The sequence below is a fragment of the Pyxicephalus adspersus genome, chromosome 1, assembly GCF_032062135.1.
Source record: "Pyxicephalus adspersus chromosome 1, UCB_Pads_2.0, whole genome shotgun sequence".
In the NCBI taxonomy this organism is placed as follows: domain Eukaryota; kingdom Metazoa; phylum Chordata; class Amphibia; order Anura; family Pyxicephalidae; genus Pyxicephalus; species Pyxicephalus adspersus.
Genome location: NC_092858.1, coordinates 66,941,748 through 66,957,919, shown reverse-complemented (window position 1 = coordinate 66,957,919; position 16,172 = coordinate 66,941,748). Strand labels below are relative to the sequence as shown.

The following is a 16,172-nucleotide window of genomic DNA, read 5'->3' as shown; positions in this document are numbered from 1 at the left end:
TTATCAAGCTTGTTAAACTCTTGTAGGAGGAGCTGTTGGGAAAAGGGATCACAAGGTTGCCCTGTGTCAGCAGGTAGGTCTCCCCCAACCATTTTTTACCCTGCTTTTTGAAATTTTTTTATGGCGGACTGGATACGATCAGGGCAGAATGGATGACTTTCAATTTGAATCTCCCTTAGTCACTGTGATCAGAAAGTGATAGGTTACTACTGCATTTATGATGCTGTCCAGTCCTGGCTTGATTAACTACCAGAGTGGTACATTTTAATGATGTCCAAGATGACATCTTTGGCTTTTCCCATGCAAACATAAACACAATGAGAATTCTGCAGTAGGAGAAGCAGTAGGTGATCAGCTGCTACACAGTAATTTCAAATCAGTACCTGCAGGTTAAAGGATATACAAAGCTTAATTAGGTTAACAGAAAAACAAGTACCTGAAAATACATGAAATTCATCAGCTTGGTGACCTCTGGTTCCAACACTTCCACTGTCTTTTCATAGATTTCCACACGATTAGGTTGTTCATTACATTTCACCTACAAGAAAAAAAAGGGACATTTTAAGAATATAGTAAAAAGGATCTTCTCAATTTGTTGTCCCCGGTTTGAAACCAGCAAAATATTGTTTTAAAATACATAAAATAAGATTTATGACTAAACCATCACAGTTCACAGAAACAAATCTGTGAAGACATAGGTTTAAATCAAGGCAATTACATTAATATATAAATTAAGCAAAGACATAAGCCCTGATTTATTAAAGTTCTCCAAGGCTGGAGAGGATACACTTTCATCAGTGAAGCTGGGTAATTCAGCAAACCTGGAATGGACTTCCTAAAAGTCATTAGCTATTTGTTAGTAAATGTTTTCAATCCTGGACCAGATTCATTCCAGGTTTGCTGGATCACCCAGCTTCACTCATGAAAGTGTATTCTCTCCGGCCTTGGAGAACTTTAACCTCGCTAGCGGTCTAATTCAGTGCAAATTTCCACGCAAAAAGCGGTATAAATTTTTGCACGAAATGTATTTTTCATTGTAGGCTATAATTCCTAGGCATAACTCACCAATATTTAATAAATTTAATAATAAACTTTAAATAACAAAACACAAAAATCTGTTAAAAAAAATGTAACCATGTAATGTAAGTGTACAGTAGAATATATAATATAATTTTATATATATTAAATGAATATTTCTTTGTATTGGACTCAATACAGCTATTCTGTATTGAATTCAATACAAAATTATTTTATATTCCCGCCAATCCCCCCGCCCGCACCGACGCATGTACTAACGTCACTGGGAAACCCCGTAAATCTCCTCTCTGCAGTTCACGGCTGGAGATGAAGAAGCAAGGACATGTCCCCAGGACCTGCGGGGAGTGTGAGGAATACCCATTTTTTCCTAGAAAATCCACCCCGAGAACTGCTGGGGGGGGGTTATTAAATCAGGGCCATAGTCTCTTAGGGTAAATCATCAATGTTTAAAACAAAAACGTACTAGGCACAATATTAAACCCTTTGTTAATAATAATAACAACAAATGTGTCTGACTAACAAAGTCACTGATTAAATTAGTAACACAAAATGAAACGTACACAACAGTTTAAGGTATTGATCACTAAAGAATGATTTACTTAAGTCTTTTAGAAGTGCAAACAAGCCTCTCATAAAGAAGACTTTTTCTGTGACAAGACTAAACATAAAAAGCTCATCCACTGAATTTTTAGTTCTTGTTTTTGTAAACAAGTATTCTTGTTTTTGTAAATTTATATATTTTTGTAAATTTCTTTTCTTCATTTGAATTTTGTTTAGTGCAAATACATAAGCCAGCAAATCCTATTTTTTAAACAGTTCAATAGACACTATAATGTAATTGTTAACTAGAAATGGGTCTTTTTTAAACATTCTGGCTACTTTTTAAGCTACCTAGTCAGTACAGTGCAGATGTAACAGACCTTCACTTTTACACACACATGGTGCTTTTAAATCAATCATAATAAAAAAAAAAAAAAATCTGATGTTGTATGATATTGAAGAATGGGTTATTATAATCACTTACTTGTGGAATAGCCCTTGAGCAGCTTCTCCATGTGTACAACATAATAGCATACTCTTGTCCTTCTTCCAGCATTTCATTCTGAGGTAAAAGTAAAGCATTTCTTTAAGCAATCATGTGACAAATAAATTTATTTCATTACTCAGATAAAAAAAACTTACTATACCATGCATCACATATTGAATAACATTAGAAAAATCAAGTGGATATGAAACCATTATTTATCATGCCATACAACTTCCAACTTTCATTTATTTATATTCAGTTTAAGGTTAAAACTTTGCAGATAAACTATGAAAAAAGTCAGTCTGAAATAGAGCTCTTACTCACCATACTGGAATGGACAGTTGCTTGTTCAATGTATCTTGCAATTCCAGTAACAAAGGCATTTCTGTCTTCAAAGTTAGTGTTAAAATTTGGCTGCCAATTAGTAAACAGAATAATTAAATGAAGAATTTCTTCACTGACAGCTGATACATATACGTGTTTAGAAAATAACTTGAGAACATGCATTAAAAAAAAACACAATAATTCTGCTACTGCCATTACACTTCTTTCATGTGCAGATCAAAGAGGTAAACTCTGATCTGCTTATGATGTCACTAAAGCATCTTTAGTCTAAAGATTATTTCAAAACATTTATATTGTATATATTTTAAGGAATGGATGATAAAAAGAATTACCATTTTAACTGAAGTAACTTTAGATTTAAAATAGGAAAAAAGAAACAAAACAATTTCAGTTCTGTTTCATCTTTTCTTTCTAAAGGTTGAATAAAAAATAAATGTATGGTATGCATTCCTGTATTATCGCAAGGCAGAAAAGTTGTAGTTTAGGAGATAACCTTTACTGGTCAACATAAGCTAATAAAAATCCAAGTTTTTAAAAGGCTTAGATCCCTTCTTAAATGATTAGGATCATACAATGCATGAAGAAAGTTTTAAAGCTAACCTAAAAAGACTGCATTTGCATTAAACTGAGTTAGTACTTACAACATTTCTGAATCAATCATTGGCTTACATGGTATAAGGCTCTAAAGGCCAAGTACACACATTAGATGATTCTCGCCCGATAAGAACAGGCTTGTCTCGGGTGAGAATTCGACTTAGAGGTCAGCCCAATGTCATTCATGGATCTGTCCTGACAATGACTACAAGTGAAGGGTGAAGTTCACAGTGGGATGGATGCCGCTCACTCATTCTCCCCCTCCGCATAGATCAGAATATCACTGTGTGTACAGCACTCATTCTGTCCTCTGTCACTCCTTTGTCGCTGGAAACGATCATGAAAGATCGTTTTCAGTGACAATAATTGAGCGCGTGTAGGCAACCTTTTACCTTTGTTGTCTGATATCAAGACAAGGTTTTTGACAAATCATGGCCCACACAAGAAATGTAAAACAAATTCATCAGATCCATAAGGGATATACAAATGCAAAAATCAACGCAATCTAGCTAGAGACTAAAAAGATCTTTTTTTTTTTTTTTTTTTTTTTTTTTTAGCAGATGGCAGAGTCTACAGGACAAACCTGATACAATAGTGATGAGGGAGGTGGCTCAATGCAGGGTTGCTGGTCAGGCAAAGGTAGCTCCTCCAGCAGGTCCACATTGGACAGGGCATCTTCAAGTGTTACTTGGGTCGTCATTCTTAGGCTGTAAAATCCAAAAGGCAAATATATTAATAGGAAACAGGGCAATTTCAAAACAATGTTAAACACAATGTTTACAATAAGCAAAATTTAGAAAAGGAGAGAACAAATACGTGTCATATTCTTCTTGGCAACATTGGCTGTCTTAGCAGCAACATGTTTTCCCTGCTTGGACCATAAAGGTTGTTCTACATATATAACAAGTACAAATCAAAAGTAGTATAATGCAGTAAATAAGAAATCAGTAAGTGTTTCTTTAGTAGCCTCTCTGATACCATGCTGTACCTGAAAAGAGTTGCAGACCCGAACGACAAACCTTCTAAATGCCTGTGCTCCTTACAACTCAGGATAACAAGGTTTATTTCAAATTAAGGTTGGCTCCAGACCTAAGTGTTTTTACTACTTCTTTGTTTTCATTTTTATTTAGTTTATGATGCTATCACTATTAGGATCCCTCAAAACAGATAAGGATTTACCCAATACATGTTAACAATTTTAATACACTGCTTATATGTAAATTAGCATGCTAAAAACAATAGCAAACCTTTGCACATGCAATAACATGCAATGATTAGGTATAAATGTGCCCTAAAACTGGCAAACAGAAATTTTGCCATCATGGAGACAGATAAATAAAAGAAAAATGAAGACAAAACTTCTAGTGAAAACATTTCAATTCAGTGCCAATAATAATCAGATCATATAGTTTCCCTCCCCATAGGAGTGTCCCTTAAGCTTTATTTGGGGACACACCCTGGATAAAATAACTCATCTGGTAGTAATACAAAACAGCTTGTTGTGTAATGCTCCATGTCCAGCTAAAGATCACACCCTGCACAAGAGATAAAACGGAACCAGCAACTTCCTGTAACATTGACAAGTTGGTAATCAGTCTCTGGCAGCATGCTATATATTTGTTGCTTTTACCAGAACAGACAGTTTTGTACTGAAACATAAGCAACTAAAACTCACTAAATGTAAAAAAAACAGGAATATGTTCACATGAGTTTGAGTAGTAACCGAGTGTCAGCCCCAGACAGAGCTCAGAAAAAGGTCAGATGTGAAAAATCTTTAAATCTAGACCCAGTTTATAAGAAACCATACATGTTCCATCACAGAAGGAAATATAAAGCAGCTGCACAAAACTGGAAGCTTTTCTAAACATACAAAATGTATTTTGTATTGCAGTTTATTAGTCCCCAGATGTGGTGGCTGCATTGATTTTCACTTTGTTGATTGAGAAAATTTTCAGCAAGCACAGAAATGACCTATTGATCTTGTCAGAAATGTCCTTGTGCTCTGTGAGCTGAAAAGAATGCACAAACATCCTTATCACTCGTGTGTAAACTACAAGTCCTATCATTCCACCATATAACACGATAAATGTTAAGCAAAACCAGAGCCCACATTGCTCACCTGTCCCTGCTCTCTTGCAGGGCACTGTCACCTACTTCTTTCTTAGTTTCCTCTTTGAATTATTTGCCATCTTGATGGATCGGGTTGGAATGGCGTAACTCCAGCACAGGTAGATTCATTCCTGACAAAAGGGGAGGAAGCTGGGAATGATGTGTATCCTACCAACCAAAGCTGTGCTGCACAGCTCAAACCAAGGATGTCAGGGACAAGATTGTAGACCTAACACAAGGCTGGACTGGGCTACAAGACTATCGGCAAGCAGCTTGGCGAGAAGGTGACAAGTTGGTGCGATAATTCACAAATAGAAGAAATACAAAATAACTGTAAATCTCCCTCGGTCTGGGGCTCCATGCAAGATCTCCCCTCGTGGAGTTGCAAGGATCATGAGAACATCCACGAAGCAGCCCAGAACTACACGGGGGGAACTTGTCAAAGACTTCAGGGCAGCTGGGACCATAGTCACCAAGAAAACAATTGGTAACGCACTGCGCCGTGAAGGTCTGAAATCTGGCAGAGTCCAGAAGGTCCCCCTGTTTAAGATGGCACATGTACAGGCCGGTCTGCAGTTTGCCAATGAACATCTGAATGATCCAGGGGAGAACTTGGTGAAAGTGTTGTGGTCAGATGAGACCCAAACTGAGCTCTTTGGCATCAATTCAATCGCTGTGTTTGAAGGAGGAGGAATGATGCCGATGACCCAAAGAATACCATTCCCACCGTAAAACATGGAGGTGGACACATTATTCTTTGGGGGTGTTTTTCTGCTAATGGGACAGGACCCCTTCACTGCATCGAAGGGACAATGGACAGGGCCATGTGAACACCTCCTTCCCTCACCCAGGGCATTGAAAATGGGTCGTGGATGGGTATTCCAGCATGACAATGACTCAAAACACACGGCCAAAGCAACAAAGGAGTGACTCAAGAAGAAGCACATGAAGGTCCTGGAGTGGCCAGCCAGTCTCCAGACTGGTTGATAGGGGATCAAATACTTTTTTCACCCATTACAATGCACATTAAGCTCTGATTTTTGAGCACTGGGATTTTGAGGGTTCTTTTGTCTCTCACGGCTACAATAAACCACCGTTCCAATATTCAGTATTCCAGCGAGCTCTGGTGAGCGAGAGCTCGCTTTTGCCAGCAAACTAGATTTTTGCCACTAAAGTCAAAAGCACACACAAATTCTTGCTTGCTTCTATATATATATATATATATATATATATATATATATATATATATATATATATATATATATATATATATATATATATATATATATATATATATATATATCTCTCTAAAGGATCGGATCAATAAATGATTGTGCACGCCCAATTGCATGTTATTTATTGTGCATTATTATGAGCATATATAAGGGTGTTGTCTAACTTGCTTTTTTATTTTGTCCTCATTTTTTTTTTCAAGGAGGGGCTGTTGTTTTGTTTGTTAGTCTAATCTATGTTGCTACATTTGATACTTTGCTTACCATTTAGCACAATAGATGTTTTTTTCAACTTTGAATGTTTCAATGTCCATTTTGCAATTAAGAATGTATTTATTTGTATTTTTGGAATGCAGTATTTGTTGGGTCATGTTAATAATTTGGCTTTATATGGAAGTGTGGGTTTACATGTGTTTTTTTTTTTATTTTGTCATTTATATTTTCCCTATATTTTAATGAGACCTTTTAGCAAATATATTTTGAATAAAGTTTTTTTTTTAAATTGTGGTTTGTTTTTTTTTTGGGGGGGGGGGGGTTGTTTTTATGTGATCTCCTTTACAATTTCCCAGAACCTACAATTTAAAAATTCAATTATGCTTGTTTTTAAGCAGTTCCCTTCTACGATTTGTTTGAATGGCTAAAAACAGGACAATTGGCTTAATAAAACGCACTATGTGCGCATGAACTTTGTGAACAGTGTTCTTTCAGTTGAAAAATTTTCCAGAGAAGGATCCTCACTCCGGTGTATATTTTTTTGCTTCATGTATGTACATACATACATATATATATGCATTTATGTGTGTACATATAAATATAAAAGAAATAAGCAAAGAGGATTTTTTGGGCATATTGCTTAACATGTTGAAAAGAATTCCTATTTCTTCCTACGATTTCTAATGTCATGGGCTTGGCTCCAAGCAACATTCATGGAGGATATTGCTTCTGGTTAAAGCAGTTAGGTACTTACAATACCAAGCTGAGGTAAGTAAGTCAATATATAATTGGCCAAGGTCTAAAATGCCATTTGAACCTGCATAAACACCCTGAAAGGCTGGAAAAGCAAGAAAATATGTTTGGCACAAAGTGGATTTGTCCCTGGAAGTTTTATATACTAGTACTTTTTGTTTTATGTAAACACCTAAATAATGCATACACTGCAGTACAACCACCTGGGCGGTTAGCCCGCGCTTGGTTTGCGGTAAGAAAACTTGCTACTATTGGTTACCCCGAACCGGGCGCAGGGTAGCTAAAAATATAAACATGCGTTACAATGCAATCCGATTGTCATACAACATTGTATGACAATCGGATTACAACTGAAAAAAAAATACTTACATTGTCCCCGCAGCTCCTCCGGAGACATCTTCTGTCTTCATCCGGCGTGTGCAGTGACAATCTCCGGGGTTTCCCGGTGACGTCGCTGCACGCGTCGGTGCGGGCGGGAGGCGGGGCGGGAAATTCAAATAACTTTGTATTGAACTCAAAAAAAAAAAGCTGTATTGAGTCATATACAAAGAAATCTTTATATAATTTATATATTTGTAATATAATTAATTCATGGATTATTACACACACACACACACACACACACACACACACACACACCAGTCCACTTAAAATAGTAATAACGATATATGATAAAAACATATATTTATATGCATTTAAATGTACTTTGACATACACACACAAGTGAAATCACTAAATGTTTCTTGAGACATGTATTAAAACACCTTTGACAATAATCCTTTTTTCAAATATTTGATTTCTATCAAACCAAACTTCAATGAAATTTGAATCAGATCACAAATGCTTGCTGATATTTTTTTTTACATTCATACATTCATTGTGTGATGATATATTATAAAATGCTAATTAGTATATATACAGCTTGATCTAAATTAGTTTGCAGTGTTGCAAAGCAAACCGAAAAGTATCAAAACAGTGCAACAAATGTAATAATAAATGAAGCAAACTTGGGAATGAGTATAATGTAACATAAAATGTAGCACTTACCCAAAAGAAGATGAAGCATTAAAGATTTAAACTGACCTGTAATGGACTGTAGATGGGCGCAGGTGTGCGCTAATTAATTGCTCTGACCTCACCACTGACAGCTTGACAGATCCTGCTGAATTGCACAGCTGCAAACTAATTGTCTTAATTGGCGGATTCTCTACCCCTATTGCTATTTTATCAAGTCAGGAATCCGGCTGGCAAGTGAAGGCGAGCGCACTAGCACTCGGCTCTGATTCCAACTCGCGGAAATACGTCTTGTATATTGGCCCGTAAATACACGCGTCGAGCTTCCGCGTACTCACTTGTTAAATCAGGGCCAACGTTGTGACCACAAACAAGAAAACCTTTCACTTCTAAATCTCTTGTGGCTTTGTTTCTTGAGGTACCTTCATAATGTGGTGTAACACAGGAAATGGTGGATGTTTTAAAGGCAAAAAAAATGCTACGGTTTTGCTTTTTTGCATTTAAATTCATGCAATCACTTAACCTCCCTAGCGTTCTAATTCTGTCATTTTTTGATGCAAAAAGTGATTCTATTTTTTTTGCGTAGAAATTTTTGTTTATATTGTGGGCCTGTAATTCTTAGGATTAACTCCCGGGTATAATTATTATATTTATTTATTATATTAGAATCATAATTTATAAAATAATACATAATTATAAATCATTATTATAAAAAATAACGAAATATTAGCCCAAAACAATGTAATTTATCCAAAAAAAAAATTTTATCAAAAATTTGCTTCTGAAATTTTCCAGACAAGGGTGCAATATTATTGATAAATAATAATATAAATTATATGCAGATTTTAGAAAAAAAAATTTACTTCAATTCAGGAAGTGATTAAAAAGTCATTAAAAGGTTAGATCAAGGTCAGGGCTAATAGCGTGCAAAATGTAAATCAGGGCACTGGGCAATGATGCTTGGTGCACTACAATATGTATTTATACTTTTATTATATGTTTTTATGTGTTTTTACTTTAAAAAAATTTTTTAAATTTCCCGCCCCCAGAATCCATCACTCCACCGCATCATCCGGAAGATGTCACACATCTTGCCGGGTGATGCGGTGGGGATGTCCCCGCCCTACTTCATTCCCCTGCTCGCATCTCCCGGAGGCTGATCTCCGGGTGATGCGAGCAGGGAGCAGGCAGTAGGTCCAGGGGCTGCTGCCAGCGGGAAATCTCCGCTGGCATCACCCTCTGGATTTACTATTGGTGATCGCATCTGCAGTTAGATGCGATGCACCAAGCAGAAATCCTGCATGGTGCATCGCATCTAACTGCAGATGCGTGCATCGGGGTGGTGGGGACCCGGGCGGTATTTAAAAGCAGATTACTCCGTAATCTGCTTTTAAATTTCCCGCCCGGCCACGCCCCCGACGGAGAAGCGCCCCGCCATCACAGCGGGATCGTGAGATCGCCACTGGAGCGCGGGGATAAGGTAAGAGGGACCCTCAAAGGTACCCCGAGTGTGACTCGGGATTACCGCTTTTTGCAATTTTTTCCACCCCGAGTCACACTCGGGAATACCGCTAGGGAGGTTAAAGTCTCCTTTGTGGGCATTAAGTACATGCTTCCACAGCGATTTTGATTATAGAAAAGAAAAAAGAGGGAAGCTATAATCATGTCACACAGAAGGATGTGCTGACAATACACATTTACCTTATTATAAAATGAACAATGGTGTAAATAGAGTGTGGACTGAATAGAGAAGACAGCGGTGACAATCGAACAAACACAAAATGGACTTCAGCTTTGTTCCATGCTTACACATGCAGGGAGGTTAACTCCTAAATGTCAAGGCCCAAAGCACTAATATCAACCCGCTCCTTATAGTAAAGTTAATAATGAGTCTTGTATTTACATACTAAGAATATGGAGAATGACAACTTCTGAAAAAAGAAAATTGATCATTCACCAAATTAATTTAATGAAACATATACCTTCAGCATCCGTTTTCGAGCAACCTTTCAAAAACTTTATCTAAACAAAAGGACTAGAGGTTTTAGGGGATATTTTGAAACACAGGGCAGAAATCACTATCTGAATTCCATTATTCTGTGCTTTGCTGCACACACAAGGCCCAACTTGCTCCTAAAAAGTGGGCTGCAGTGTTTAGGGGCCAAACTCCCAAAAGCTTGATGAATAGGGCAAATACAGTGCTGCAATTCTTGGGGAGCCAGTCATGTGACAGATCACATAACTAAACTCTCCTCCAATCATGGAGCTCATTAAGTTTTGTTTTTCTATACCAGCTTAAGAGTCCCGAAGTTGCAGTAGTACAAAGAAAACCTTAAAAGAACATCATAAGTGTGTATATATATATATATATATATATATATATATATATATATATACACACACATATACACACACACACACACACATATATATTTAATTCACAGTCTTTTCATTCATACCAGTGCTTTATGCGTGTCAATTAGTGAATGAAAAATAAACAAATCATACCAAACAATCACAAATCACAAAAATATCCACTTCTCATAGACTGGCCCTTTTGATATACACTTACCTCAGTTCCCTGAAAACAATTAAAGTGGAACAAAACACACGCCCCTTATAAAGATGGCACCGTCTATTTAGATCTGTGGATGGTGCTGCACATCCACCTGAGTACTTGAATGTTTGGTGAAGATAAGTACACTGGCAACTGTGACTATCATCACCAGGAGCATGGCTCGAATGTAACTCTTTTGGAAAAATCAGTTTATTTCTATTTTAAAGATGAACCCATTATGGTGGCATTTCTCAACCCTTTAAATTTTGGGGAATCTTTGAAATAATTTTTAGGTCTTCAGTGAACCCTGCTATAATTACAATATATTTCAATAGGCAGTATGTGCAAAGTATTATCTCAATAACCTCACAGATCTGAAGGTATTTACATATTTTATTCCATCACAAATCCAATCAAATCTGTACATTTAAATGCTATACTCAGCCAGACTTGTTAAAACAGGAAAAGAATTATCTAGGCCATGTATGCACATCAAATCTCTAGAACCCGTGACAAAGGGCTGGCCTTATCCCTGACATATGTATAGTGCTCTACAATGAGGTTGATCAATCCTCCATTGCAGATTGATAAACAACGAATTAGGAATGACAGCCTTTCACTTCAATTGTAAAAAAAATGTAGCAGGTGCCGTTTGCTTGTTCTCCCCCTTCCTTTAACCATACAACAGAAGAGTGCTTGTTCATTCATCTATACCTTGAAATGATCACAAAGTTGTTTCCAGGGACAGTAATCAGCTGAACATATGTGGGATATTTATGTTATTTATCTGTGCACAAGAAACAGATCCAATTCATATAGCCATTTTGATCACTAAGCTGGATTTATTAGAACAGGTAAGGTTTTGTGATACGTACCCATGTTTATTTCAAATATCCACTTTTGAGCAAAAGAACCATTTTCCCCCCATTACTATTCAAATAGATATTTGAAGAGACAGCTAAAGACTAAAAACAGGTCAATATCTTGTTCATACACTATACATTCCTTATGTAAGAATGCAACAAACTGTGGAGCAGCAAAGGAATGTAGGTTTAGAAGACCCAGCACATGGAAGCCGGAGGAAAAAGGTAAAATATCACTTTATTCATCATCTAGGTCAGAGGTCAGCAAACTTTTTTGGCCACTAGGCCATTTCAGGGGTAGGCAGGAGCATACTAGGCCGGACTCTCTCTCGAGTCCCCCCGCCCACCAGGAATGCCCACTGAAGGGAAATCCCTCTACTCCACAATGAATACGGAGGAGGGGGTATGTTTCCTATTTACCCTGGCGATGGAAGTGTTAACGCTGGCCGCAGTAAATAGAAAAGGGAGCCCCACTACACGGAGGCTCAAGAGTCGCATGCGGCTTCGGTAGTTTGCTCCGGCTCCACCGTGGGTTGCCTGCCGGCGTTAAGCCGGATGGCCCAGGGGGCGTTAGGCCGGAAAAAAATCACGGGCTAAGCCATATCTGGCCTAAAGGCCGGAGTTTGCTGACCCCTGATCTAGGTGAAGGCAGTCATTGTTGTGACTGGGTAATGTTTGGATGTTTAAGTAAAATGAAGCATTCCAGATATATAATTGTTCATATGAGGTGCAAGTCAACACACTGCGCATATTCTAGTAAAGGCAAGACATTAAAACATAGGATGTGAACGTAGTGTCTCTTGTTAACACTTCCCTCAATGTTGGTTAAAGAGAGAAGTGAGTCTTTCACATTTCTCACCAATTCTGTTGACAAAGCAACCCTAAAATGACTACAATTCTGTCAAAAAGGAGGAACAAATGGTGTATATTGCAAGAACAGCAAAAGCAATATTACTTATGACGTAAAATACAGTTATTGGGGTGAAGAATGAAAAGCAAGCAAAGTTTCACAAATAAAGGTCAGTCCGCCCAAAACGTTATTATATATTAGTTATTAGATGCTAAAGAGCTCCATCTCCTGAACTTTTTTAAAATATCTTTAACTACTCTGCTGCAACTCAACTCAGAACATTGTAAACTCCTCTGAGACACTGACATTACACTTTGTAAAGTTATCAAAAAATGATAAAATAACCACAAAAACATTCCACTAGAGTAATTCAAGTGAATCTATGGCCAAAGCATTTTTTTCAAATTTTGGATAGAGTAGGAAATGGTTAGGGCACGTTTAGACCAGCTGTGTTTATCTGCAGATTTTGCTGCTCCTGGCATCAAATACTAGGCGCCCAGGAGCAGTAACACACAGCTATCCCTGGGATTTTTTCAGATGCTGCAAGCAGTTGCAAAGCCTAGCAGTAATTTTTTTTCTTTTGGAGAAGCTTAAAAGAAAGAAAAAACGCTTGCAAACACTAAAAACACTGACAAGCAGATTAAACTCTTCCAAGGTGGCAGGAGCTGCCCCTAGATGAAGCTAGCAGCATCTGAAAAAAACCTGACAACACTACATCCTCCTACTGCAAGTCACAGGATCAAAACTGGACCAATTTCATTTAATGTTTTTATAGCAAGCAAATACTGCTAGTCTGGACGTGCCATAAAACCACAGGGCCAGGTTGTTTTTGTTTTAGCTGTCTGTGCAGCAAGGTAGTTCTTTTTCCTTAATTTCTTGTCCAAAAGATTAAATAGTAGATCTTCTTTGCTGAAACAGCTGCTCATGATTGTTATAGGTGAAAACCTACATTAAGGCTATATACACACATGCAATAATTGTTGTGGGAAAGAATTTTTCACATTCCTAACGACAAACAACTGCACAATGCATGAACAATTGCTGCACATACAGCACCGTTCTGCTCTATGGAGAGGGGAGGAGGAGAACGACGGAGCGGCACCCTGCTGTGCTCTCTCCCCTTCACATCCATTAGGGTTGTTCCCTGTCCATCATCCGTGGATCCGCCCCAGGACGGTCGTTCGGATGATGGACGAGCGCTGTACACACGCCAGATTCCCGTCCAATATCGGCCCTGAGCCAATTATCGGACGAGAACCATTGTATGTGTGTACCTACACCCACACTGTCCAGCAGAGTTTTTTTTCTTATTCGTGACGGTCATTGGAAATGATCTCTCATGATCATTTCCAGTGACAGGTAAATGAACAAGTATTGTACACACAGTGCCAGTCTGTTCTATGAAGAAGAGAGGGGGAGAGATGAGAGAGTGGCACCTCCATAGGATGGCACAGCAATCGTGTCCCATTGGTTGTTCATCAATCTGCCTTGGTGGGTTACTGAATAACGTTAGGGAACCACTGTGCATGTCAGATTTTTGTCTGAGACTGTCATAGGTGACGTGAACATAGCTTAACCCCCTAACCGCTAAGCCCGTAATTTCTCGCACTAAATATTTTTGCTCTTTTGGTTAACCCCGTATTTTTTCGCCTACACTAAAATCCCCAAGTTTTTTTTTTTTTTTACATGATTGTGTGTTTCAAACATTTTTTATATTCATGATATCTACTAGAACCCTATTCGGACATATTTCTGTAAGTTACAGGTCTACAATTTAAAAAAAAAAATTTCATGAAAACCTGTGACGCAGGTTTGGAACAGAAATCTAGAAATCAGTGTAACGCTCAGGTGGTTAACCAGAACAAATTGAGTGGCGTTATCTACAAATCTAGGACAGCATAGGAAATTCCAATTTTTCCACATTCTACAAAAAAAAAAAGTTCTGTTTATGAAGGTACACTTATAGTTATCGAACATAATGTGATGAATAAAAATGATCATACTGGTCAGTTATATATACAGGTTACACAGATTGGTAACAAACTTAGCTGAGATGTATGCATGTTGACCACTGTCAACAAAAAGTGAGGAGACATCCTAAACAATGTCTTGGAGTGGTCACCAGAACATTTGAAAGTCTTTCAATGGGTACACCTAATGAAAACTGGAGTGTTGCCCTCAGTTCCCGGCTTCTTTGTGACAGGAGGTGAAGGGAAATCCCAGCCATAGTGTAGCAATAAGCAGAAAATGAATAATGTTTTAACTACACATTGGTGAAGCAGAATATGTTAGTAATTAGCACATTAGTGAGCAGTGTGCTGTTACATTTACCCCATACAATCACAGGGTAGCGGGGAAATGATGAACAAGGACATGGGTATGATGAGGTGTGCAGGGAGACATCACCTGGAACACCCGTATATAGTACAATCTCTGAATTAGAATGTTTTATGGGAATATCCTACAGGAAATTCATAATTCATAATATTCATCAGTATAAGATTTTTTACCTATATAAACAGCCCACACCCCACAGGGACCACATCATGTCACCAGAATAACAATGTACATAGTTCCCCTATATACAGACCGTACAGTATATGCAATGACTATATGTCATATCACCATAACAATGTATAGAATTCTCCCTGTATACACCGATAACAGACAGCCCAGGTCAGCTCTATATCACCCTATTACCAATGTATAGAAATCTCCAGCACTCACCTATACAGACAGCCAGGTCCATGCACAGAGTATAAATGTGTCACCATAATAACAATGTATAGAATTCTCCCTGTATACACCGATATACAGTCCATACAGACACTACATGACATGTCACCTCCATAATAACAATATATACACATATACACATACATACATGTCACCTCTATAATAACAATGTATAATGAGGTTTCCCCACACCGGAACATAGTATAGCACACAGAGGAGCAGAATCCCATGCTATGTGTATGAGGCTCCCTGTGTATATAGAGATATATGTATATATGGGGGGGGGGGTATCAGAGGGATGGACATGGCGGAGTCGGTGATTTTAGTTCCTCACCCTGAGTTTAGAAGTTCTCCGGCGCTGCTATCGGTGAATGTTTATCCTCCCTTGGTCCCCGCCAGCTGTTGCACTGTTTACATGGAGAGCTGGTCCGGCAGTCCGCCTTCAGCAGTGCCGGGGCTCCGGGGTTCCCTATCCCACCTTTACCTCACACAGACTACGAGGCCGAAACTTCCTACAGGCAAGCAGGAAACACCCTTCCTCCCAGGCCACAGGGGAGTGGCACGAGCGCTCCATGGCAGGCCCCGCCCCCTCCTCCAGATCCAACCGCCACGCCCACCAAGCTGAGGAGACTGGGCGAGCTGTGTCAGTCATCCCTATAGAGGGGGCGGCTTATGGGCCCAGCATTACCTGATGTCACATACCTGCATACCATGAAACGTGTCATACACCTTATACCAACATATATGTTACCATTACATAACATACACCGAATTATATAGCCTGCAGAAAATGCTCAGTGTCTGGCTGCCATGCTGATCAATTCTTCCTGAAGTAGTGAAA

At 38.4% G+C, this 16,172-nt stretch overlaps 1 protein-coding gene across 2 annotated transcripts in view; it reads right to left on the bottom strand.

Moving 5' to 3' along the window:
• Positions 1-15,877, bottom strand: part of CYFIP1 (cytoplasmic FMR1 interacting protein 1) — a 54,554-nt gene extending 38,677 nt beyond the window's left edge. The window contains exons 1-5 of one of the 2 annotated variants that reach the window (XM_072412801.1): positions 15,666-15,877; positions 3,588-3,711; positions 2,390-2,479; positions 2,063-2,140; positions 437-538 (exon numbers count right to left, since the gene is read on the bottom strand). In XM_072412801.1, the coding sequence (XP_072268902.1) occupies positions 437-538; positions 2,063-2,140; positions 2,390-2,479; positions 3,588-3,704 (387 nt within the window). In that variant the 5' untranslated portion in view covers positions 3,705-3,711; positions 15,666-15,877. The remainder of the gene's footprint in view (positions 1-436; positions 539-2,062; positions 2,141-2,389; positions 2,480-3,587; positions 3,712-15,665) is intronic. The other variant, XM_072412792.1, reaches the window with a different exon arrangement.
• Positions 15,878-16,172: the final 295 nt, after the last annotated feature.